At 44.4% G+C, this 26,534-nt stretch overlaps 1 protein-coding gene across 1 annotated transcript; it reads right to left on the bottom strand.

Moving 5' to 3' along the window:
* Positions 1-67: 67 nt before the first annotated feature.
* Positions 68-26,494, bottom strand: PLA1A (phospholipase A1 member A; the record flags this gene model as incomplete). The annotated part of the gene is made up of 11 exons (XM_084231192.1): positions 68-152; positions 1,154-1,321; positions 4,876-4,984; positions 7,487-7,576; positions 8,852-9,019; positions 10,968-11,057; positions 14,117-14,218; positions 15,182-15,290; positions 15,744-15,921; positions 17,895-18,096; positions 26,422-26,494. The coding sequence occupies 11 exons, from the start codon at positions 26,492-26,494 to the stop codon at positions 68-70; spliced, it is 1,374 nt and encodes a 457-aa protein (XP_084087318.1).
* Positions 26,495-26,534: the final 40 nt, after the last annotated feature.

Below are 26,534 nucleotides of genomic sequence, written 5' to 3'. Positions count from 1 at the left end.
AATCATCTAGAAAAAGTTGAATCACCCACCTCCCAATTTCAGGAACACGTGTCCTGCTAGGGTTGTACTAAACACAAGTTATGTTCAGGTCATGAGAAACAGTCACACCTGCTTGCAGGGTCACTGGCTCAGGTAAGCAGACCATCCTTTTGCTGCAAAAGAAGAACAACAAGAGGGTATAGGCTCAGGGTAGGCTCTTGGTTGGCTGGTCAGGAGAGAGGGCTAGAAGTTGTGTGCACCTGTGTTTCCATGTCAGGTGAAAGGGGTCTATCGGTGGCTTTAGGAGCCTGTTGTCCCGGGCTGCTGAATAGAATGTGTAAATGCCCACAAATATAAATGCTGCTAATACAAATGCCTGTAGAGGGGACAGATCGGGTAGGGATCCTGGATCCACATGCATGGACATGATCAGTGGAGGCTAAGGAAGAGGAAGAAAGCAACCAGAAGTCTTTACGCTAATAAAATCTGATGTGAAACAAAATGAAACAGACATACCCCCCCCAACACACACACACAAATATATTGGGTTGTTGGAAAGGTCATGATGCATTTGTACATCATGACCTTTCCAGCAACCCAATAAATAGAGTTTTTTTTTTTTTTAATATATATATTTTTTTAATAGAGGCATGTTTTCTTTCTTTCTTTATTTGTTTGTTTGTTTTGTTTATACATGCACTGGGTACAGTCAGAAGCGCGGGAGGGTGAGAGAATTCACCAGAGCCAGAGCGGGGAGCAGAGCAGGCAGAAGGACCAAGGTACACTGCTGGGGGGAGCAGTGGGCGGCAGGAGAGGTCTGCGCACCATGCGGGACCCTCCTCCGGTGGCTGGGAAGCAGCCGGGGATCGAACCAGCGCCGCAGAGGCCGCAGGCAGCTTCGCAACCCAGCGCTCAACCGCTGCGCCACCGGGGAGGCCCTAAATAGAGTTTCTTACATAGAAGTGGGGATGAGAAATTAAAGCCCACTCTGACTTCCTAGCATCCCAACCCAAGATTGCACGGCAAGAGGCTTGGGAAAACCCTGGATCTTTGCCATTTCTGCTTTGAAAAAGCTAATCCCCATCATGGGACTGCACTTCAAGAAGTACCACATTTGAGGTCAGCATTGGTCCTTGTGGGTGTGAATGGGGTGGGGGTGTACAGCGGGGCTTACTTGTCATTGACGGGCAGAGGCGCGGTGCAGAACTTCCCAGCAAGGACAGTCTGGTCTTTTTTCCAAACCTTAAGTATGGAAGCCTTAAGCTTGAGTTTCACTTGGTTTATCTGGCAGGGAGGATTGGCATGGGCCATGACTGCTTTCCCCTGGAGCTGCTGTTTAGGTCTGCAAAGGGAAGGGATAGTAAGTCACTGTCACACTTTTTTTTCAAAGATTTTTTTTTTATTATTTATACAAGAGCTGGGGTACAGGCCAGAGGGTGGGAGGGTGAGAGGATTCACCATAGATAGAGTGGGGAGCAGAACAGGCAGATGAACCAAAAGCACTGCTGAGGGGAGCAGTGGGCAAGACAGGAGAGGTCTGCTGCGCCATGTGGGTTTCTCCCTGACCGGCCAGGTATTGAACCAGCGCTGCGGAGGCTGCAGACAGCTTCACAGCGCTGCGCTCAACCTGCTGCACCACCAGGAAGACCCCCACTGTCGCATTTTTGATCTTTGCTGCCTGTGGTTCCAGTAGGTCTCTGCTGGTGTATTGTTTAGCTGACCTACATGAGGTTTAGTGAGTTTAGCTCTCGGAGGTTGTATCATCCTCACCAGCCCCACTGCCCACACCCCCAAAGCTTAGAAAATATCTGTGGATTGTTGTAAGTTAAGTAGTGAGCACTGCAGCAAAATAGTAATAGCTCTTGGAATTTCCCATCTGGAAAAATGTCCCTTTTCTTAGATTACTAGATTATCTGAAAGTAGAGCCCTCTTTTTAGTTCAAAGAATTTTGTGCAACGACTACTCTATTTTAGATTTAATATGAATGTGTGGATGAGAAAAAAATAAGCAAAAAACAGGTCTTAAAGTCAGACAGAGCTGGAGTGGAACTTGGTTCTGTCTTCCCAGCCATGTGGTTTTGGAGTCACACAGTCCTAGGTCTAACCCTAGGTCTAAAGCCTAGGTCCCCCACATGCCAGCTACAGAGTTTGGCAGATACTGACTGCAACATCGGGGGTCCAGAGTGAGAACAGAATCCCCCACTGCTTTATGAGATTTAAGCACCACTTTGAACTCATGTCCTCAGGCCAAGACGAAGGGAGGAGCTTGCAGACCAACATAGAGAGGACCCAGACAAAGGCAAGACCCAAGCGTGGAACAAAAGTTCTGCCATGAAAGTCATCTCAGAAGTCCTGGGTCTCCAAACTGGGCCCTGAGGGCCTCTGGAGGTAGGGTGGGGGGAGCAGGGAAGGAGCTCAGCAGAGCCACTCAGCCTCCAGTCTGGGAAGGAATTTGCTTCCTGTGTCCTGGTGTGGGCTGCTGACCCTTCCCAGTCCTCTCAGGCTTCAGAGGCAATAGGAATTGTGAGAAAGAGAGGGCCCAGGAGGCACTACCCCTCCTACCCCCAAGGTGGTATGCATTGTTCTAGGGAAGCTGTGGTTCAGCCAGTTCGGGTTCTTTTCTTTCCTGCCTGTGCAGAGTGATGAAACGTCTTCTTGTTATATGTTTAGTCATGTGGCTTATTTTTTTCTTCTGAGAACAAGATCTTGTATAACTTTGTTTAAAGTGTTCCTTTTTTGGAACTATTTCAAAGGAGAAATTAGGAAGATTGTCCCCTTTAAGAAGATACTTGGACTGAGGAGCTTGCAAACTAAAAAGGAGCATGTACACTGTGAGTGGGTGGCCTGGGGACTTGACGGGGTAAATTTTCTAATTAGAAGGAAACCTTGGGGTTTCACAAAGCTAAAGGAAGTAGGGGAAAGACCACACATAAACTCCCCTCTATTTTTTTTTTTTTCAATTTCTGTTCTGCTAGAAATTGAAGATAGTCATGTTCTGATCGCCTTCTTCAAAAGAGTAACATACAAATCTCTTTGGGAGATGTTGGCAGGCCTGACTCAGGAAGCCCTGGAGGCTACACCCTGACATTCTTCAGCCAGTAGCCTGGGGCTTGGCGGCAGGCGCTTCAAAGCTGTCCCCTGACTCTAATGTGCAGTGTGGCGGGTCACTGTCACAATGCCTTCCAGTGGTGACCCACCTACCAGTGGGCTGGAGAGGTCATAAAAACTCTCTTTGTGAAGTGACACAACCTTGAACTGATCTCATGAAAAACTTTCAGCTACAATCTACAAGGCTCACGTGGACACCTGAAAATCTGTGTTGGGGTCCTGATGGCCACACCTCCCCATGGGGTCTCAGTCAGCTGGAATTCTGCCTGAGACCCCAGCAGAAGGTTCTTCTCAGCAGAAACCTGAGAAACTCTGAGAAGTTTCTCAGTAGAAACTTCTGAGAAAGCACAACCAGTGTCTTAACGCCACAGCCTGAGATGTGTTCCCAACTCCGCACTTGTTGAAAATACCTAGTGGCTCCCCAAACTGCTCTCAGATAAAACCCCTATCCTGTCCTTCAAAACCCAGCATGGTCTGGGCCTGACTAACCTCCCAGGTCTCTGCTCACTGTGCTTTACCCCCTGATCTCTGTTCCCCAGTGTCTTATTCTCACTAAACCGTGGCCTGGGGAACTCTTACAAAGCCTTCAAATCTCTATTCTAATCTCATTTCCACACATGGGTTAGGTTCCCTCTTACTTGTTCTCAGAACACCTGTCACCTTGACCACAGCACAGTTCTCCATGTGTGGGCTCCGTCCATGCCCTTGCAAACCACATTTCTTAAGCTCCTCTGCCAAGCACCTTTAATGCACCGGCGTGCACCAGTAGGTCAGTGCTTCCAGAAGGGCTGTGTTTCCTCCCAGCTTCCAGCTCCTGCCAGTCAGCCTCCCATCACACACCCTCCTCCCTGTGAATCTGCTCTGTCAGCACCACCTTGCTCTGCCCTTTTAGTCCTAGGGTGGGTGTGGTTCTTTCTGAAGCTAATCTCTGCACTGCCTCCTCATCCTCCTTTTGGTTTTTTAGTTCTCCCAACACATTTGTGTTAGTTCCTTGTGTTAAATTCTTTTTAATGGACTATGGAATCGGGCTGTATTTTTCCCACTGGATCCTGACTCAGACAGTGACTTCTCTGCTTAGTCTGTCTCCTGCAGACGTGTGAAGAACTAACCAAATGCTTTAAACCTGAATCATTGCTGCTCTGTTCTTGTCTCCCACCACTGCAGCTCCCTACTCTTGAGGTTCTCAGCTCTCTCACCTCAAATCTGGTCCCACCAACTACAGGCCTAAGTGGGACAGAAATTCTCAGCTCACTTCCAGGCACTGGTTCCACCAGGCATCAAGCCTGCTGGCTCTCAGCTTTCATTCATTTGCTAATGACGCTCTACCTAGGGTTCTGGCCAGGTAACCCATCAAGTGGGATCCCCTCCAGGAGTGGGTGTTGCCCAGGCCCTGACCAGCCCTCTGTGGGCTAGAGGCTGAATTCCCTTCTACCTGCTGACATCCTTGATGGCCCTGCTGTACTGCGGAGCACCTTTTCCTATCAGGGACCCAATTTCCATGTTCTCACCACCTGTTGGGACACCCCACTACTGCTGCTTGTCTGCCTCATCTGCTTTTGTCTGAACACACTACTCTTGGATCTGGTGCTGGTCCCGAACCTGGGACAGTTGCCCAGCATGTCTGTTATACAGCCATCACCCCCCTGTCCCAGCCCAGGGCACTTGTCCCACCCATCAGTTATCACACAATGCCTGCCAGGGGACGTGTGTATGTGTGTGTCTGCATGTGTAAAGTGGGAAGGCAACTAACTCCTAGGAGATTGGTCATCCACGTGGGGCACTTACTTACATGGTGATCTTGACCGAGGAGGAGACATTGCCGCTAAGGAAGGTGACCTTAATGCTTGTGTCCTTGTTTCTTGGTTCCTGTAGGTGAAACTCCACAAAGCTGTGATGCACTAGGAAACCAAAGCAGAGCTGATGACTGGGCCAGAGATCAGTGGTATAACATGAAAAATATCCCAGATATTTTTCTGTGTGGTATGTGGTGAGGCATCTCAGGGCAGCCCCTTAAAAGCTGTGTGACCTGTGACAGATCACCTGTCACCAGAGCGCCTCAGCTTCTCAATGTGACCATATAGATAGTTCTCAGGACTGAATGAGAATTATTTTTTTTAAAGATTTATTTATTTATGCATACAAGAGCTGGGGTACAGGCCGGAGATGCAGGGGGTGAGAGAATTTGCCAGAGACAGAGTGGGGAGCAGAACGGCAGACTAACTGAAATACACTGCTGAGGGGAGCAGCAGGTGAGACAGGAGAGGTCTGCTGCACCATGGGGGTAGCCCCCTGGCTGGCCAGGGATTGAACTCATGCTGCAGAGTCTGCAGAGAGCTTCATAGTGTGGTGCTTAACCCCTTGCGCCACCAGGGAGGGCCCTGAATGAGAATTAAATGAATTACATATAAAGTTTTCAGGCAGCATGTGTGCCTAGGAAGATTTAATACATATTAATTTTGATTACCTTTAATGCTAGAATGTCCTAGCCCTCCCAATTTGGTCACATGACCCTGGTGGTGTGATTTTAAAAATGCTGTATCTCATACTAAATAACTAATTAAAAAAACATAGCGACATCCCTCTGACTACAAACACAGTGTCAAGGAGTCCATTCCCTGTGTAGGAGGTGACTAGTTCCCTCTCTGTGGTAGCTGCTGTCTATGTGGCATTTTGAGCCTCCAGGCAGCGTGGACACTAGGGCTCTCAAAGCCGGTGTTTTCCACATAGACTGGGAGAGCAGCTTGCCTCATGGGGATGTGACCACGCTGAACCCGCTGCCCCTGAGGCAAGAGAGGTTAAGGGAGGCCACTACTTCCTTAATGCCAGGACAGCACTTCTGGTGGCATTTTGCAGTAACTTTGGTCTCAGGGTTTTCACAGACTCATTGGGTGATTGAGATATAATTAAAGAGGCAATTCTTTACTTTTGCTCCACTTGTGCTTTTTCTATTTTTTTCTATTTTTTAAATTTTTTTTTAAAGATTTATTTACTTATTTATACAAGCACTGGGTACAGTCAGAAGCGCGGGAGGGTGAGAGAATCCACCAGAGCCAGAGCGGGGAGCAGAACAGGCAGACGGACGAAGTACACTGCTGAGCAGGCATGGCAGGAGAGGTCTATGCATGTGGGACCCTCACTGGCAGCTGGGGATCAAACCGGTGCTGCAGAGCCTGAGGGCAGCTTCGCAGCCCAGTGCTCAACCGCTGCGCCACCAGGGGAGGCCCTTCTATATTTTTTTAAAGATTTATTTTATTTATTTATGCACACAAGAACTAGAGTGTAGGCCAGAGGTGCGGGGATGAGAGGGGAGAGACAGAGGGGGGAGCAGAACAGGCGGATCTACTGAAATACACTGCTGAGGGGAGCAGTGGGCTATAAAGGAGCTGCACCATGTGGGTCACCTCCCTGGCTGGGGATTGAACTATGCAGTGGCTGGTGGCAGTTTGATAGCGCTGAGATTTTAACCCCTTACGCCACCAGGGAGGCCCCTGTGCTTTTTCATTTGTTGTGTTTCACAGGCAAAATTGGAGGGGACATCAAATGGATTGAGGCAGACTCAGCACAAAGTTGCAGGAGGGTTCATTGGGTTAGTAACAGAGAGGACTCGTTGACATTGCTAATATGCTAAGAACCAATGAAAAAAAAGATAGCACTATACACTGCCCACTTCCCCAGAGGAAAATATCAAATGCCACACCTCTTGTCTTTTACTATGGGATATGTATTGTTATGGTGATGGGCAGGGACTAAACTAGAGTGGATAATTGCAATATGGAAAACAAGGTCTAACCTTGTTTAGAGATTTTGGAATTTTATTCTCTAGGTTGTTTGATATACTGCTTCTTTCTTTGTCAATAGGTATTACTGATCAAGAAAATTTTCCTAAAGAAAATGTCTGCTTCTCTCTAGTCTGTATTTCCCAGGAGAGCCAAGTCTACTAATGCTGGGTGGGAACTGGTAGTGAAATAAAATGAGCATAGCAGGTCCTCCCCTGGTGGCACAAGCAGTTGAGTGCCATGCTGTGAAGCTGTTCACAGCCTCTGCAGCGCTGGTTCAATCCCGGCCAGCTGGCGAGGGTCCCACATGACAAGCAGACCTCTCCTGTCTCGCCCGCTGCTCCCCTCAGCAGTGTATTTTGTCAGTCTGCCTGTTCTGTTCCCTGCTCTATCTCTGGTGAATCCTCTCACCCTCCTGCACATCTGACCTGTACCCCAGTTCTTGTATAAATAAATAAATAAATCTTTTTTAAAAAAATGTGCACAGCATCTTGACCTGGGAAGCAGTGCTTGGAGTGCTGACGGCTAGTGAGGGGACTCGGTTCCAAGGTCTGACCCTCTGCTGACCAGCGGTGTGACTTTACCTAAGTCGCCAAATCATCTGTCCCTCCTCTGCCCACTCACCACAGTATGGAACCATGGAAGTGGTCAGCAGGTAGACTCTCACTTCCTTGGGCAGCGGCTCTACCTGGACACCACCTCGTTCCACCAGACCTGGAAGTAAAGAAGAAAATACAGCAGAGTCCTAAGGTGGTCATTTCAGGACAAGCTACATATTGATTTATTTGTGCACCCATTCACTGGGCAGGCAGATCCATTGTGCTAATCATGGACCGCACCTTGCAGTGCGGCAGCCAGGAACACAGTGCAGTGGAGGATAAACATTCAAGTAAACATGAGGTACGTAGTTCAGATCGTCTAGCCCAACCTCAGGAAATATTTAGAAAAAATTTGGGATTTCAAATTTAAGAGGGGCAAAATTGTCTCTGTGACATTTGTTTTAGTGACACTGGAAGCACGGGGAAGTATTTGATCTCAGGAACAGTGGTTGGCCAGTTAGGGAAGCGTATTCCAGGCAGAGAGTGCACTTTGGGCCAAGCCACACAGTGTGGAGAAACATGAAATACCCTCGGACATGCTTGAAATACTTGCAGCATCGCCGGGGTGGTCAGGGCAAGGGAAGGGGTGGGGAGGGGTGGGCTGAAGTGGTTGTTACACCAGCTCATTCATCACATCTGGGAGAACATGCATGATGAGCAAGAAGTAATGGTGGTTTGCTTGACTATGGGAAACTACCCCAACTTCCACACTTTGTCTAGTTGGCATCCATTTCATTCATATAAGCAGGGACAGACTGCTGCAGTTCTGAGTGGTAACCAAAGTGGGAAGTGGGAGAGGAAGGGAAGTTTACACTGCCCAGGAGTTTTTTCCAGAGCCTTTCAGCCTGGCCAACACCAGGATATTTGCAGCAATGTTCTGCCCGAGGAGAACAGAGGTCAGATCCCTCCCTCTCACCAGAGTGGCCCAGATCATCCAAGAATGTACCTGAGGTGGGACAAGGCACCACAGCCAGACACCTCAAAAGTAGGCCATGTGTGCCATTCTTGGGGACTCCTGCAAACACTTAATTGAGAATCTATCAGGAATAGGAGAATGGCAGGCCTCGCCAGAAAGACTTATGGCAAGCATCCCATAGAGCGGGGATGGGAGGTCTACACTATACCACTATTTCTAGATGATCCGGAGCCTGAGTTTGCAGGCGAGGGACTGAGCATGCAAAGGGTGTGTGAACAGAGAGTATGGCATCAGGTAGCAGCACAGAAGGTAAAGTGCGGGGCACAGAGACTCAATGCCATCTTTCAGGTAAGAACAGACTAAACATCTCATTGGTTAATTTCTTCATCGCAATGGGTAGATTTCTTGACCAAAGGTGGTCAGAGACTTGGATTTTCCACAAATTGTTAAAGAAGCCAAAAGGGTGGCATTTACCAATCCTTGGGCAGGAAAGCAGAAAAGGGTTAGTACAATCCAGACAGTGTCCTGCCAGGAAGTCCTCGTAGTTGTCGCAGGGAAAGGCCATCAACGGACAGGAATTCTCCAGGGCGCTGATATAGAGGTACACAGCCCTCATGTGATCACAGATCAGATAATTGTAGCCTGTATAAGAGGGAAAATAACACAACCAAGTTTCAGTTCAAGAAAATGAAAATTCCCTGTATGCTACTTACTTTAACTCTACTGAGTTTATATTCCAGCAGTATGTAAATACACAGGATGTCCCCTGAACCACATTTGAAAAATAGTAATGGATGTGGCTGCTGTGTCTTCCCTCCCTTTTTAATATGTCCTGAGATACCTAAACTTAATCTATCAGGAAGTTTTCCTAATTTAAGACCCATCTCCCATGATCATGCAAGGTCTCTTTCAGAAAATGCGAGTATACAGAGAACTGAAGATTCTGAGCCCACTTCTCAAAAAGAGTATCTGTCTTCACATTCTTACCTTCTTCATCATCACCCACACAACCACCTGCATTATAGCCACCCCAGCAATGACATGAGCAAGGGAGCCAGCAGTAGCCCACAGTCAAACTCTGAGAGTCGAGGTGCCAATGTGCACCTGTCAAATGACTGATAGCTGAGTTTGCCAAAAGTTGGTTTTCTTGTAATTGTTATATACTATTTTAAATTCTGCTTAACTCACATTGGACAAATCGACTGGGGCTAAAAGGTCTGTATTGAGCCACAACTCCAGGGTTCCGGAGGCTTCCAACTCTCCCTTCACCGTAGGAATCCTTCTCTAGGACCCACTACTCAGTCTGAGCTGTGTGCTGACTTGCCTTTCCCTCACAACTGGATCACTGTCTATGGCAAGCTCCTTCCAGCTGCACCAGGGGGCTGGGAAAAACATAAATTAAGCCTTTTCAAATTGCATTATGAAGAAAAAACCAAACATGAAACCAACCAATATGCCACAGGAAATTTCAGAAGTCACTAAAACCAAACTCTCCAATCTGATCAGAATTGCTGGAAAAAAATATAAATTGTTAAAAGAAACATGTTTTTGGAAAATCAGTGAATTTGGTAAATAAATTATCAAAAGAATCCTTAAAATGGGAAAAGTTTGATAAAGCCAGATAAAATTAAAAAGATAGTAAACAAAATCAGGATAAGGTTCCCAAATAAAATTCTGATAGTTGGCTATATTCATAGCACACCTATAAGAAGACTAAACAAGCAATAAGGATGTCAGCTTTTGACTAATATAATATTATTTAAAATGATGATAAGAAGAATATTATTCTGGGAATTTATTTTTTAAAAATCCAGAAGAATAGGGCTTCCCTGGTAGTGCAGGGCTTGGTCTCAGTGTTATCAAGCTATAGCCAGCCACTGTGCCATGAGTTGGATCCCCAGCCAGGGAACTAACCCACATGTGGTGCAGCAGACCTCTCCTGTTTCACCTGCTGCTCCCCTCAGCAGTGTATGTCAGTAGATCTGCCTGTTCTGCTCCCCAGTCTGGTGAATCCTCTCACCCCTGCACCTCTGGCCTACACCTCAGTTCTTGTATGTATAAATAAATAAAATAAATCTTTTTTAAAATCCAGAAGAATATACTTAGAAGAGAAGAAATGTATATTCATTGAAGTATTTGATGAGTATCTTGAGAATGACTTTGAGAACTACAAGTCTGGAAAAAAGGTCACACAGTGAATGGACACTTCAGCTCTCTAGCTAGCACTGGGTACAACGATCTACTTCTGCTACAATCAGGCTCTGCCCAGATGTAGCTGGTGTGGACCTGCCACAAAGCAGGGCCCAGGAAGAATAAAGGTTACTGGCTTGAATGATATTAGGTCACACACAACCTAAAGTGGGGAGGGCAGCATAAAGTATGGCACACCTTTTAATTGCAGACACACCTCCCTTAGACTTCTGGGATTCCAAAGACATCCATTCAGTAAGTGCAGAGCAAGATTTATGGGACACAGCTAAGGACACTGGAAGGAAGACTGTCTATGCCCCCACTGGCTGACTCTGCACTAAGGCTGTTGGTGAATTCTGGTTCCTGGGGTAGCTAAATGCCAACTCTGTGGCTTTCTGACCTGCATAAAAGTAAGTGGGACAGCCAGGTTGGTCTTGACCTCCATTAACGAAGTAATCCACGTGTCCTACAGGAATCCGAATACCCCAATCTGAAAGGAAACAAAACCCTGTTACCCTGTTACCTCCTTACAGAAGGGACATATGTCCCCATTGGCAGCAGGCCCCACACAGTGCTGAATGGGTGCCCACCTCATTCCTAACTGCTGTGAGGCTGCTGAACTGGCCCACAGACAGCTTTCTAAAGTGATTTTTCCATGTTGAACAGAAGCAAAGAGGAATACATTCATAAGATAATCATGTTGGCCTAATAAAGTCAAGAACAACGTCCCTTATAAATCAGTAAATGTTATAAGCTCCGTAAATGTTGAGTAGTTTCTATTTCGCTTCAAGCAATAGTTCAGAGAAATATATTTGAGCCACTTTCCTACAGTTTACTCATAACATATTTTTGTGCTCTCCTTACTGAGCAGAAATATGACCTGGTTACAAGGGATCAGTTTTAGAGACAGTAGCCTCATCTCATCATATGACCATCTCTGACCCCTCACACTGGGTTAGATCCAGCTGCCAAAGATACTTTCTACTTTATACAATCTACACTATTGTAAGCAATTGGTTGAGTATTATTTATTTAATGTCATCTATTCAGGGTTTCAGCAATGATTCAGAATTCACCCTTGAATATACGTTTTCCCTTGCTCCCTCCCTGCACCTATCACTAGTCTGGTCAACCATCTCCAAAATATGTTTTGAATATGAAGCTTCCATAAGGGGAGGGGGTGAACCTGGGGAGGGACAAAAAAAGGGGGAGAGGAGAAGAGGACAAAGGAATATGGAGATGGACTATGAATGTGTGTGTATATATATATATATATATATATATATACTGAACCTTTCTGCTGTCTATCTCTACTGCCACCACCTTTGCCCAAGCCATCATCATCTTTTGCTACCATAACAAATACCTCTAATGAGCCTCTAGGCTTCCCCCCCCAGTGCCTCCTGCAGACCATTCTCTATATAGCAGGCATGATCATCTTTTAAACAAATCCAAATCACCGCTCTACTATCACTGATTGTAGAACTCCTTGCCAAGGCCGGCCTGGTCTGCTCCCTTTTCTCCAGCTTCACTCACAATCTCATTCTCCATTCTAATGTCATGTTTCTCTTTCCCATGCCACATCTTTCCCCCTCACCCCTCATCTCCTATTCCAGGTTGTACTGACTACCTAGAATGTTCATTTCCTAGGACTACCAGGACTGACTCATTCTCACCACAAGTCTCCCCTCTAATATCCCACCTTGGACAGATTTTCCTTGATAATCCTTCTTGAAGAAGAACCCCTACCTAAATCATCCTTTAGCTCAAATCCTTCCTAATTGCAATTACCTTGTCTATTTCCTGGTACATGAGCTCCACAACAGCAGAGCCTTTGCCTGCTATGTCCCAATACCAGCATGGCAGCTAGCACATGTGAGTGGCTAATAAATGTTTATTCAAGGAGTAGATGAATGAGTACTTGCCCAATTAACCCATCATTTCCATGTGAACAGGGGCCTTATTTGATGCCTTGTTCAATGTGCCAGAGGAACAGTGAGGAGCAGCCTCTGAGACAGTGGGTGGTGCTCATGGCCAACTCAAGGTAGAAGGTGGAGCTTTCCAGGCCCCACCCCCTGAGTGGAGTCTGATGGGAAAGGGGGGTCTAGTTGGGGCTTTGGGCAGTTGAGTCACTGCCATTGAGGGGTGTCTATAGAGAAGGCACCCGCATTCCACTTGTGGTTTCAGCTTGGAACTTGTTCTCTGCACAGCAGATGCTATCTGGTGTAGGGCAGACAGCCTCTGGCCTGTGCCAGCCTGTAAGTACTCTCTCAGCTCTCCCTTTTCTACTGCCTCATCACTAAATCCTGTTACTGATTTTTCACCTGTATCTGATTTGGGGTCAAGTTCTGTGTTATTAAGCACATGGGTAAGGACCCACCAGCTGGGTCAACTCTGGTGCTCTGGGTTTGTCCTGTTTCAGTTGTATTCTCACAGCCTATTACATAGTTTAAAAAAAAATTGATTGTATAAATGGACAGGGTGGTTTTTGGTGGTGGTGGTTTTGGTTTTTGGTTTTGTTTTTGTTGTATTAGAAAGAGGGTCTAACTTTGAAGGGAGACTAAGAGGCCTCGCTCAGGACTCTAGTATATCATACATTTAGTAAATTTAGGGACAGATAACCTTATTAAGTATGGCTTAATTAACCCAACAGCTAGGCAGAGGTCTGTGGGCTTTGGTCGTCCACCTGTAAAATTAAGGTGGAAAAGAAAGTTGAGCAATATGATTGTGTTAGTTTCTTCCAAAATGATGAATCTGTAGGTCTTGGAGGCTAGCAGCAGGCTTCTGACCAACTGGAACAAAACAGGGAAATCTCATTAGAACTGCAAACTCTTCCGGTCAGGTGCAGATGTTATTTCTTCCTGCACCTCCCTCTCCTCCCCTCCTCTCAAGCACACTGAGCACAGGACCTGGGACAAACTTTATGGGCATTTGATGGTGAGTAGGAATGAGGAGGAATGCCCACTCCTTTTTCCAGCTGGTCAGAAGAAACTTAATTTGGTCATAATGGATTTCGAGATGGAGGTGGAGTAGGAATGGGGAAGGGTGGCTTTTATGTGCCAGTTGATTTGGGATGGTAGATTCTCATTCTTCATTGAACTGAGAGACTGGGCTTGTCCCCTAGAAAGGAAAGGAGACTTGACAGTCTTGAACATCTGTCCTGAGTGGAATCCCCCAACCCTCTGGGGGCACATTCACCCCAAGAAAACGGTCTGACTTTCCCATTTATGAAAAGGCCACAGTGTCTTCCCAGCACTACCGCAGCCCAAGGTTGAGTTGAATCAGAGACTGAATTTATGACCAAATATCTTGGACCCACAATGTTTTTGACCCTACTGCCTGCTGCTGGTTGACAATAAAACAATTCGTTTCAGTAGTCACAGAAGGCAAAGCTGGGGCAGCCTTTCAGGACCAGGCTGGGAACTCCTCATTGAGCCACAGAAGCTGAGAAGGGGAAGGACTTTGCCCATGGCCACATAGTTAGGTGTCAGCATCCTTACCTCCTGCCCTGTGCTCATTCTCCCACCCAGAAAGGTCACCCCAGCTCACTGTCAGTGTCGGTGTGGATGGCTTCCACGAAGAGGGCATCTCTGGCATCCAGACGCTCCTCCGGGCTGGCTCTGGTGTACTCTGGTCCAGCAGGGTCCAGGCCTGTGAGGACAGACCCATATCAGAGGCCCTTTTCTTCTTAACTAAAGGAACCTCATGTGCCCACTGCACACTTACCTGAGCAGTTTTTCAGTTCAGATCAGAGTCACCCATGGAGGACCCAAGAGAGAACTAGTTCAGGACCACAGTGCCCAGGAAACCCCACTCTGTTGTCTCTGACCTTTCAATGATCCAGTTTCTCTGCCTCTAAAGTGAGTTTAATAACACCACCCATTGGGTAGTGTGAGTAATATTAATCATCACATATTAATCAACACTAGCTTTACGCTTTAGGCAGTTACTATCTGCCAGGTCTTGTGCTAGGGAGTTTTATAAATTCTAGTCTCACAACGACATGGGAAAATAAATATTATCTCCATGTCTAAGTTGGATTATTTTCCCCTCCAAAAACAGACCCTGACACAGGGATTTATAATCAAATAACTTTATTGGGAGAAGATCAGCAATGTGAGGGAGTAAGAAAATGAGTCAGAAATTGGAGGAAAATTTTAATGGATGGATTATCACTTTGGGCAACTGGGTGTCATACGACTGGGGGCCTCTGAGGAACTCTGTATGACTGATTGTCCTGCTGGTGGGCCAAGAAGTTGGAGTGTTTACCACATGACTTTAGTTCCTTAAAGATTGAGGACAGCTCCTGACGCATAAAGCACCCTCCGATTCCACAATGGACCAAGGAGATATGAGCAGTTATATTCCATTTTACAGATATAGGAACTGAGGTTCAGAAGGACATGCATGGCCTCTTATACTGACATTAGAGATCATGTAATAGTAACACAATGCCATTTTATACAAAAGGGCCATGGTAAAATTTTTTAGTGGCAGTAGGTGACTTAATTAAAGAACAAAGAATCAATACTTACTCCTACTTGTCTTAGCAAGGGCATTTCCAGGGCATTTTCTATCTCTAAAACTGGAAGGGTGGGCAGAAAAGAATGTTACCTGTGATCCGTCCCAACTGGCCTTTGTGGAAATGTCCCACCATGCCCCCAACATGGGCCCCCAGGCTGACACCAATGATGTGGACTGAGGACTCTGACACGCCCAGCACCTACAACAGGACATTCAGAGAGAGTTCCATTTGGGACACAGCAACCCTTGGCCTCCCCATTCTGGGCCTGAGCCCTCAAATGATGCAGAAAAAGAGGGGACAATTCTCATTCCATTAAGCATTTGCTCTCTTTCAACCGCTCTACCTTGACAATCCCCTCACTTTACTTTCTGGCATCCAAAAATACACAGCCGTGCCCTCTTGCCTACAGAAGCCCTCCATGGCCCTCCCTAATGAGCATGCAGTGGCGTATTTTAAAAAGGAGGAGTGGAAGGTTCAGAGAGATTCACAAGCCGCCCAAGGTCAGCACTGTCATTAGCAGAACCGAGATTTGAATCAAAAATCAGCAAGCCTCCGGGTGGCTCCGCTTTTGCCCTAAAGCTCCTCTCTGTGTGTTGTTTCTTTCTTTCCTGTAAGTTGTCAAAACTCGCCCCCAAGTTGTTCTGCACCTACCAGAAGTTCGCTGAGGAAGCTGGAGATCTCGAGTCCCAGCTTAACCACATTTTCCACAGCTGAGAAGTAAGCAGCTGTCGAGCCGTAGACCCAGTCCACAGCAATCACATTAGCATCTGCTGCCCGCAGAAGGGTGCCAATTAATGTATCTATCCATGAAGGCTTTGTTCCTAAAGCTCTGGACACGGGGACAAGAAAGGATAGGAAAATTACCTGCCAAGTTAAGCTGCATTGTCCTGGTAACTTCTATAAACCTAAAAACTAGAAAAACTTCAATTTTAGGGAAAAGAGATATATGGGCAATGACTCGTATGTCACTTTGGATGTAGGAAGAACACAATCCCAAAGTGATCAGGTGTCTGCCAACACATGTGGAGCCCTGGGTAAATTATAAAAGGGTGCCCTTTGTTCCAGTTGGTACAACTTCTCTCCAGGGCTCCGAGCTCAGTCACACCAGGCCACAGTGAGGCATCTCTGTGCAATACACAAACTACACAAGCCACAGCACAGACCTGCTTGTGTTATTCATGGAAAAGAAAAGATGATTTTGTACCTTAGGATTCAGATTTACAACCTTAATTTTTTTAATTTTGGTGGAATTTTATTTTACATAGTTGTTCATTTTTTAAACAATATTTGCTTCCCCCACCCCCTCAGGTGTAGTCCCCATAGAGTTTCCTCGACCAATGTGCCCATGTACCATCACCTCAGTCCCCTGTGCTCCTCCCTCTGATTTCTCTCCCTCCTCGTCCCCTGTAGTATGTCTCTGATTTATAACTGTCTTACAACATTAATTCTTAAAGTATTGACAATTTCCTTGTTTTCATTTACTTGTTCATTCATTCACTCTTCCATTCACTCAATAGACTGACCAGGCAGTTTGCTAGGTGCTTTGTAAAAGATAAGAAAAATAAGATCTATTCCCAGTCCTCTGGAGTTTAGAGGATAATAGGACTTTTCTAGAAAAAGGAGAATGATAGAAAAATTTTCAGAAAGCTTTCCTGAAAGACTGGAATGAGGAAAGAAGTTTTCTTAATGACTCAAAATATAGGAACAATCAGAGCATGCTCGTGTGGACTAAGGAGCACAGCCTAGGTGTGTGCTGTGCAATGTGGCTTTGTGAGATTTATGAGCAAAAAAAAAAGGATGAGCCTGCTGAGCTCTCCAGCTCTATTAGCTATCCCTGGCATGGTATTTTACAAAAAGGGAGACACACTAAACATTGGGTAATGGTTGACACTAAGATTTGCTAGAGGAGAGACTGACACAAGAGTGATCTGAGATGCCTAAGGAAGGATATGGTGGGGTCCCCGGAGTTAAGGTATTTGAGAAGTAGAGAGAACTCAGAGATTAGGAAATAGTGATTTGTGCAGTGACTGTGTCCACCTCCCCATTGGACGCCCCTAACTCTAGTTGCTCTGTGGTGCTGCTGCTTCACCACATTCTCTTCCTTTCTCCTCCCAGCAGCCTCTCTGTTCCTATCTTGCCAGGAGGCTTTGCATTGGAAGGAAGTGTTGGAAGGATGGGAAATGATTGAACTGAGACTCAATGAATATATGTTGTAACAAAATTTGGTCTCTAAGGCATCAAAGAAATTAAAATGAGACCAACCTAACTCCTGAGGAACACTAACCTCTGAGTATGACGGAAGTAACACCCATGAGTTGGAGTTTCCTAAGTCATGAAACCAGGGAAGAAGTAAAGGAGAAATAAAACCTTTTATACAGACACCACACACCATGATCCCACAGCGATTATGCAAATCCTATGACCTCATTGGCTGAGATGAATCACACAATCCCCGTGTTTCAGGGAGGAACGGTTCACCATGACTATCTCTACAACATCGCTTTTATTCAGATATGGAAACCAAGACTCCATGTGCTGGAGTGACTTGTCCAGGGTCATACATATTTACTGCTTGGGTGTGTATGGACAGAACAAAGGGAAGGGATAACCTACCTGACCAACAAGAATGAACAACATAAGTATGTCATGACACACATTCAAAAATGGTCCAAAATAAGGGATGAAACATGACACTATCAGTCAACCAATTTCTCCACCTGCACCTCTCATTAATTTCCTGTGGCATTTTGGTTACTTTCTAGTTCTCAGCTGAGGTGGTCCTATCAGTTGGTTAGCTCCCACCTGAATCCATGGATAATTAGTTTGGTGTCCAGAGTGGCATTGAACCCAGCATTCTGGATATCACTGCTGTCTTCCACTAGCTGTCCACAAGTAGGATCCGAAGGGGTGAAGAGGAGAAACTGGACTTTGAGATTGGTGCCTCGGAGGAGATTGGCATTCTGGAAGTCAGCACATTTTGGCTGTGGGGCAGGAGGTACATCTCCTAGAGGGAAAAAACAAAACAAAGACGATTCAGATGATCTCATCTGTTCTTAGAAGGAAGAAAGAAGTTCTTGAAAGAAAGAAGGAACAGGGGTTTAGAGACATTATAAATCGGTGAGTGCAATAATCAGACTTACTTATTCCAGGCCACATCACTTCTGTAACTAAAATTTGTGATTTTTTTTTTGATGTGTAGAGATAAAATACCAGAGCAAAATTGGAATATTGCTCAACTAGCACTAAATGATCTAAAACCGCCTCCTCCAAGAGTCCTCTGTTTGCCCACCTATTACTTCCTCTGTTCCAGCCCTTCTCCTTCTTGCTGTTCATCACTGAAGATAGGTTCCCAAATGAGGGTCCTATGCTGGTTGTCCTTTCTGCCCAAGTCACAGACCTCCACATGGCTAATTCCTTACCCTTAGTAAATGTCAGCTCTCGTCTAACCATCTAATTTCATATTAAATATCAGCTGTCATCTAACCATTTTATTTAAATTGCAACTTGTCTGTGTTCCTCATTCCAGTTTGCTCTGTCTTCTTTACTCTGATCTACTTATATATTTTTACAACAATCATCATCTTCTAATCTACTATGGGATTTTCTGATTTATTATAAAATTTATTATTTATTATTTTCCCACATGATTTTTTGAAGGAGCAGCAATTTTTGATCATTTTATTCACTCTACTGCTTAGATAGTGCCTATCATACACAATAGACATCAGAAGTTGTTTCTTTGAAAAGAATAATAAATTGATATTTTTTTTAAAGATTTATTTATTTATTTATACAAGCACTGGATACAGTCAGAAGCACGGGAGGGTGAGAGAATTCACCAGAGCCAGAGAGGAAAGCAGAACAGGCAGAATGACGAAATACACTGCTGAGGGGAGCAGTGGGCGCCACAGGAGAGGTCTGCTCGCCATGTGGGACCCTCCCCCAGGGTCCGAGATCGAACCTGCGCTGCAGAGCTTCGCAGCCCAGTGCTCAACCGATGCACCACCGGGGAGGCCCAAATTGATGTATTTTTGACAAGACAAAAAAGAACAAAAGAGAGGAGTCTAAGTAAAAAATATAGAGAACACAACGAGGATATAAATGTAGACAGCAGGGTCATTGAAACCATGAAAGAATATGTTTATATCCACCCAACAAAACAAGGCATTAGTTGTGCCTGTGTTTAATTTGAATAGCTGATTTAAAATATTGTGTGGCCATGAAAAAGTTTTTGAAAAAACAAAACAAATACTGGACAATTTACATAGCAGATGATATGATAAAGTAAAAACTAACAAAAACTTATGGAGGCTAATAAACACCATGAAGGCTCTCAAATCATCTCCTATGGTGGGGGGAAAAAAGAGAATAAGTAAAAAAAATTTTAAATACTCAAGAGTCTTTAAAAGTCATAAAGTTTTGGGCCTACCTGGTGGTGCAAGAGGTTAAGATGCAACCTGCAGCGTGAGTTCGATCCCCCCGGCAGGCCAGGGAGCTACTCACATGGCACAACAGACCTCTCCTGACTTGCCCACCTCTCCCCTCAGCAGTGTACTTCGGTCAATCTGCCTGTTCTGTTCCCCACTCTCCTCTCACCCCCCACACCTCTGGCTTGTACCCCAGCTCTCGTATGCTTAAATAAATCAATCTTTTTTAAAAAAAAGTCATGAAGTTTTAAAGGGGGAGGAAAAAATTGCCAATACTTGTAAATGATAAAAACAACTGTCTATCACTCAGGAGTATGGAAGACAGCACAGTGAATCATACTCAGAATACTCCTCCCCCAACCCACTCCAACCAAATAATGACAAGGTAATGATTAAAAGAGGAAAGGGGGGGGGGAGTAAGAATTCTGTGCAGCAAAGTAATATCTCCACGGACAAGAACAAGAACAATGACAGAAATGCAAAGTGAAGCTGGCTTTCTATTCTGGGAGAAGGCAATGTTGTGAAAAATCACTGTGTGAGGTAAGTAGGCCCAAAGTGGCTTCATGTCAGAAGTGAAAGGCCAGCACCAGGCCCACCTGGACAGCCAGTGAGGCAAAGAGGGCCCCAACTCAGGAAAAGAAGCTAAAACCAAAAATCAACAACCTTAGCTGTTGACCTTTCACCTGGGGCTTCAGCTTTATTTAGCAAGAGCAGATAAAAAGACAAGGTCTCACCAGTGGGAGCTGAGCCAACTCATGACTGGAGGAGAGTCTGAAGATAGAGAACCCCAGGGTGGGGAGGCAGAGAGTCCCAAAGTGTACTTTTCATTGAAAATTAGAGTGAAATGAGCACAGGGGACTGTGGTGATGAAGCATGTGTGCCTTGGGGAAGGAAATTCTATGGGGACTCAATCTGAGGGGGTGGGGGGAAGCAAATATCAAAAAAAAAATAAAAAATGATAAATGTTAAAATAAAAAAATTAAATAAAATAAAATAATGCTACTGGAGATAAATAAATAAATAAAGTGACATGAATCTTTGCATGAGAAGCCAAGATAATAGTTATCTCTGGGGTGGTGGTGACTAAGAGACGGTACTGGAAATGCACTTTAGGACTCCAGTATTGTTTTGTTTCATGATCTGGATGATGGTTGCACAGGTGAATTCACTGAAAAACTATTCATCTGTATATTACTAATCTGTACACTTTCTGTATATATGTTGTACTTAAAAAAAGTTTACTTAAAAAGTAGCCTATGCACAAAATGTTTAAATATATAAGGAAAATGTTGACAAAGCTGGTCAATAAAACCAGAAAGTGGTGAAATCAGCTTTACAAAGCCTTTGACATAGACTTTAAAATAACTATGCTGAGAAAACACAAGGATAAAATAAAGACAGAGCATTAAAAATTATTAAATAAAACTTGGTATAACTAATACAGTAAGTATATAGGAGAGGATAATTAGTAAATTGGAAACAAAGATAGCTATTGAAATAAAAAAAGGAATCAATGCTACAATAGCTAGTACAGAAGTAAAAGAATATTTTAAAATACAAAAGAGCATGTAAAAATACAGACAATAAGTTGGACAAACCCCAACATTTATCTAATAGTTGTTCTCTAAAGGAAGAGAGTGGGTGAAGAAGCGATATTTTGAAAGATAATTGTTAAAAAATTTTCCATAACTAAAAAAAGATGAGTTTGCCAATCAAAAATTATACTCAGGATAATGAACAAGACAAAAAATAATCTCTACTAGGTAGATTATAGCATAACTGCAGAACATCAAGGATAAAAAGATATTTTTTAAATTCCCAGACAAATACATTGAAGAACTTAAAACAAATCAGCAATTTTCTTGGAAAATATAATTTACTGACATTAATTCAATCAGAAATAGAAAACCCAGATAAACCTGCTACCATCAAAAAATTGAATTGATGATCAGATACATTAGAACCAGAAGGTTTTATCTGATAATACCACTAACTTTCGCGCATAGATAATATTTTTCTTATATGACCTTTTTGTGAATAAAAGTTCATTTTATGAAGTTATAATGGGCTTTGTTATACCCAGACAAAGGCAATGACAGAGAAAAAAGTGATTGGTAAATTCCTTTGTGAACATATATATGAAAGATTAGAAATGTGATTATAAAAATAAACAAAAATAAAAATAAATGTTGGCAAATCAAATTCAGTTTTCTATTTAAAAGATACACCATGACCTAAGGATTAGTCCGTAGCGATCTTAATTGCTTTGGGCCAGTTCATGGGCTTTAGAGGAACATATACAGATTATCTTTATAGGAAAATTGCTTAAACAACACACTAGAAATACAAATCATAATAAGAACGAAGATGAAAATATAATGCTGTTTTTCCTATCAGACTGACAATATGAAAAACAAATTGTTGGTAGAGAGCTGGAGATATAGCATGCTCACAATCAAATAGAGTTGTAAATGCTGGCAGGGCAATTTTCTCACATCTATCAAAAATGTCTAAGCTGGTCCTCCTTAGTGGCGCAAGGGTTAAGCACAGCACTATAAAAGCTGTCCACAGCCACTGCAGCACGAGTTTGATACCCGGCCAGGGAGCTACCCACACGGTGCAGCAGACCGCTCCTATCTCGCCCACTGCACCCCTCAGCAGTGTTTTCAGTCTATCTGCCTGTTCTGTTACCTACTCTGTCTCTGGTGAATCCTCTTACCCTCCCGGACCTCTGGTCTGTACCCCAGTTCTTGTATGCATAAATAAATAAATCTTAAAAAAATTGTCTAAGCTATAAATCCTTTCAGATCTAGTATATACTGTTATGTCAATTTTAAAAAATTCATTTTTAAATAAATGTAATTAAATTTAAAAACAAGATAGCTCTGTACGTTGATATGAAAGGATTTCATACATATACACTCAGATTTATGTATATATAGATAAATAGCAATGCAATTTTATACACACAAATATTATATATACATATAACAGGATGTGAATTTTTACTATTTGCATTTACTTCCATGTATTACTTATATCTCTTAAAATTATTTGTCTTTTTAAATTTTATTTATTTTATTTATTTATTTTTTAAGATTTGTTTTTATACAAGAGCTAGGGTACAGGCCAGAGGCATGGGAGGGTGAGAGGATTCACCAGAGACAGAGCCAGGAGCCGAATAGGTGGATGACTGCTGAAGACACTGCTGAGGGGAGCAGCAGGTGCGACAGGAGAGGTCTGCCACGCCATATAGGAATCTCCCTGGCCAGGAATCGAACCCGCACTGCAGAGGCTGCAGACAGCTTCACAGCACTGTGCTCAACTGGCTGCACCACTGGGGAGGCCCTTTTTAAATTTTAACTCTCAAAGATTGCAATTTCCATTTGGGTATCACTTTATTTCCACCACATGCCAGGTTGGTCAGAGGGTTAGAAGCAGTAGCAGGAGGCATATAGCATTAAATTCTGACTTGTTCATGTCTGAAAAGAGCCCTTTGTCCTGATAAATGTTAAAGAAAGATGGCTGAAGACCCCATAATACCTACGTTTCTTTGGTGGAAAGTGACTCTCAGGGTTGAAACGCTTAGAGCTCTCTTCAGCCTCCCAGGCTGCCAGTGATTTGCATGGTTGAGCCTGTGTACTGTAATTGTTAGAAATATTCTGTAGTCCTGCCTGTATCTGTTTCACATGTGTTCTCTAGCTTGGTATCACACACATGCTTTTGTTTCATACAAGTTTTCTTTTCTAAAATAGTTGGGTGGTATGGACTGAGCCAAGAAGGGGTCAAGTGTGCTCTGGAGGACAGAGTGGGCTCAAAATCACGCTGGCCACCTTGTTATCACGTGTGGAGATGAACAGGAGCCATAGGTTGTTCAGCATGTGGCCTCCCTTTTCCAAGCAGCTCAGAATAACACTACTGGGTGAGAGGGGAGTGGGGGTTCCCACCCCCAGCTGACTTGAGCCTCACAACCCTCAGTGAGGCTAGCCCAGACTGGCCTTTGAGGGTCTGCCATTGCAAGCCGAATCCTAGCTGTTTTTTCTCAGAGGCCTCTGCCCCCTAGTTCAGCCTGAAGGGACCATGAACTTCTCATCACCACCTCTGCTAAACCTCAGCCTCCATGGCAGACAGTTCTGTTTTCAGATAACCTGTGTTGTTGATCAGTGTCACCGAAACGGGTGACACTCTTGGACCCCTTTTGACTGAAATGCTGTTTCAGGGCTAGTGTCATTGAACTAATCCACCATGATGCCACACAGTGGAGATGGAGGCCTGCAACTCCACCAATTTCTTCTAAGCAAACTAAACTCTTTCATTGACTGAGCACTCTCCTGTGTGCTTGGCTGAGGCTCTGGGGATTCAAGGATGAACAGACATCAGCCATCACTGCCTTTAGGGACTCAAAGTCTAGAAGTGAAAGTGAAAATAAGCAGGGACATAAGAGCTGTGACCGAAAAACTGCTGAGAGAACACGTAAGACAGTCACCTTCCCCAGATAAAGGAGGACTGCAAAACCACCCAAAGGAGAAGACCCAGGGTCAGAAATATGAATTTGATCAAGGAGGAAGCTGGAGAAATTTTGGCATCCACAGTCCAAGGAAATGGATGTGACTGACTTGTGAAAGATTATGCAGGGAGCCAGGCAGGAAAGCAAGCAGAGGCCAAACTTCCACACGGGCCCAAATGAGTTAGCTGTGGCCCTCCTGTGACGGGGATAATGTTGCTTAATGACACCTCAGTACTTCCTGAAAGTCCCTTCCTCATGTTCATTTGGTCTCTCTTTCCTTTCCTTTGTTCCCTCTCGGTCTCTCTCATCCTCTGTCTTCCCTCTGTCTCCTTCAGGTTCCAAGCAGTTACCTTCTTCATGCTCTCCCCTTTGGCTAGTGTCTAGCCCCCTGAGCCCCCTACATGCATACATGCACAGTGTATGTTTCTATCTCTGTCTATCTGTCAACTCATTTACTTCATTAACTTTTTAGTATGAATTTAAAAGTAAGAATGGGAGACATTATTTCAATAGATCCATCACTATTGACAACGAGCGACTTGGTAAAGGTGGGAAAAGAAGTAGGTGGAAGATAGAAAATGCTTCACCAGAGGGCATGTGTAGAGAAAGACATCAAACTAAGGGGATAGGGCAAGGAAACCCGAGGTCCTGCTAGCCAGTTATTTTAAGCCCACTTCCTGCTGGGGTAGCTATAATATTTCCCATGCATGTAGTTGGATCTGGATCTCTTTTGCCCTGATCCCAACTCTGTTGCCCGACTCAGGGTTTCTGAGCTCTGTTTATGCCTGAAGTCCCAGGTTTGCTGAGAGATGAAGTTCCAAAAGGCATTTGAAGGCAATTTGCTACCCGTCCTGCCATCCCTCAAGCTCCAAATCAGGACAACTAACAATTGCTTCCTAGCCCCCAAGCAGGATTGGAGCTTTGAAATGGGGGTGAAATAGCTGAGTCCACTTCTCTGAGCCCATAGCCTCCTTCTAAGAACCTCAGGACACCTGCCATCTTCCCTCCTGGAGGACACGTCACAGCTCCTGCTCCTTGCACTTCCATCAGCCCAGTGAACCATTCATTAATAATAACATCACCGCTGAATGAACAACTGCAAAGTGTCCTATTTGGGACACACACAATCACATTTAATCCTTATGGTATTTTTATCTGGTAGCTATTACCTTCAATTATGGGTTAAGAAACATATTCAAAGTCACACAGCTACCAAGAAACAGCCATAATTCAAATCCAGTTTAGTCTGACCCAGAGTCTCTGCTTAACACATGGCCTCCCCTCAGCAGGCATGCAGCAGCATTCATTGAGCACTTTCTGGGTACAGAGCCCAGTGCTTAATGGGGTAACAGGCAGAAGCCCCAAACTTTCACCTTCTGGGAAAGAATGATTGAGTTAGGAAAAAGTTACACATGAAGCTAAGCAGAATCTTTTCAGAAGCCACCCACTAATACAAATAGTGAAAACACTCATACAAATTGAATGTGAAGCAGAGAGGGGGTGCTGAGTAGAGGAATGAAGACATTGCAAAGAAGCCATGAATCACGGAAGTCCTCTAGGATGATGTGGACAGCAGAAATGACCGAAAAAGGAGAGCAGTCAGCTCCAGGCAGAAGGACACATAATGTTGCGGAATGGAACTGAACATCTGGTGAAGATGACCACAAAACGCCTGCTGGCAGCAGAAAGAGGGGGCTCTACTAGGGGGGTGCCCCAGCTGGGACAGGTGGGGCTCTTCACTGTCAGAGAACCTTAACTACACAAGAGGGCTTACATTTACTATATTAAGCAGGAGGGTGTGATGGGTGGGGTTTTTAACCAAGAAATATGCAGAATGCAAATGGCATCTCTAAGTTGTTCTAACGGCCAACCAGTCATCTGTGGTGAGCAGGGACCAGTTATCATAGTTCCGTCAGGAGGAACGCCAGACCTGACATGAATTGAGTTAGCAAGATTAAAAAGGATATCTAATAATCTCAGTGATTTTATTGGTTTGGAATTTTTAGACTTTAAAATTAAATGAATCATGGAACAGTGAGTATTTATAGGGTGAAAATGAATCATGTTAGAACAAATCCAAATTAATTTTCTTATAGAAAATTTACTTTCTTACATATATATATAAACGAAATAGTTTGATGAGGCAAAAAGGAGGAATACAGACTTAAAAAAATGAGCAAGGCAACCAGGGGAAGTTAATTTGATGACTTAAGAAAGTGTCCTGGTTAGCGTCATTCCCATTATGATTGTGGGGGTTTTCTCCGTCTTTTAAATTCACCTCAGGGGAGGACTTTTAGGGGACCTTCCAAAGGTTAGCACTGCATAAATGCGTGTTTGAGAAATAGAACTATTGACTGAAAGAATTTCCATCAAAGGCCCGAGTCCCCCCACTTACCTGAACTCCCAATAGCGAACCACAGAAGGAGCACCCAGCACCAGAAGCTTCTCTCCCAGAGGCCTGGGGGCATGACGACGATTGGAAGTTTTGGAGCTGGGGTGGCACTAGAC

The sequence above is a fragment of the Talpa europaea genome, assembly GCF_964194135.1.
Source record: "Talpa europaea genome assembly, chromosome: 4".
Taxonomy (NCBI): Eukaryota; Metazoa; Chordata; class Mammalia; order Eulipotyphla; family Talpidae; genus Talpa; species Talpa europaea.
Note: the sequence above shows the minus strand (reverse complement) of the source record. Positions and strands in the feature narration are given on the sequence as shown.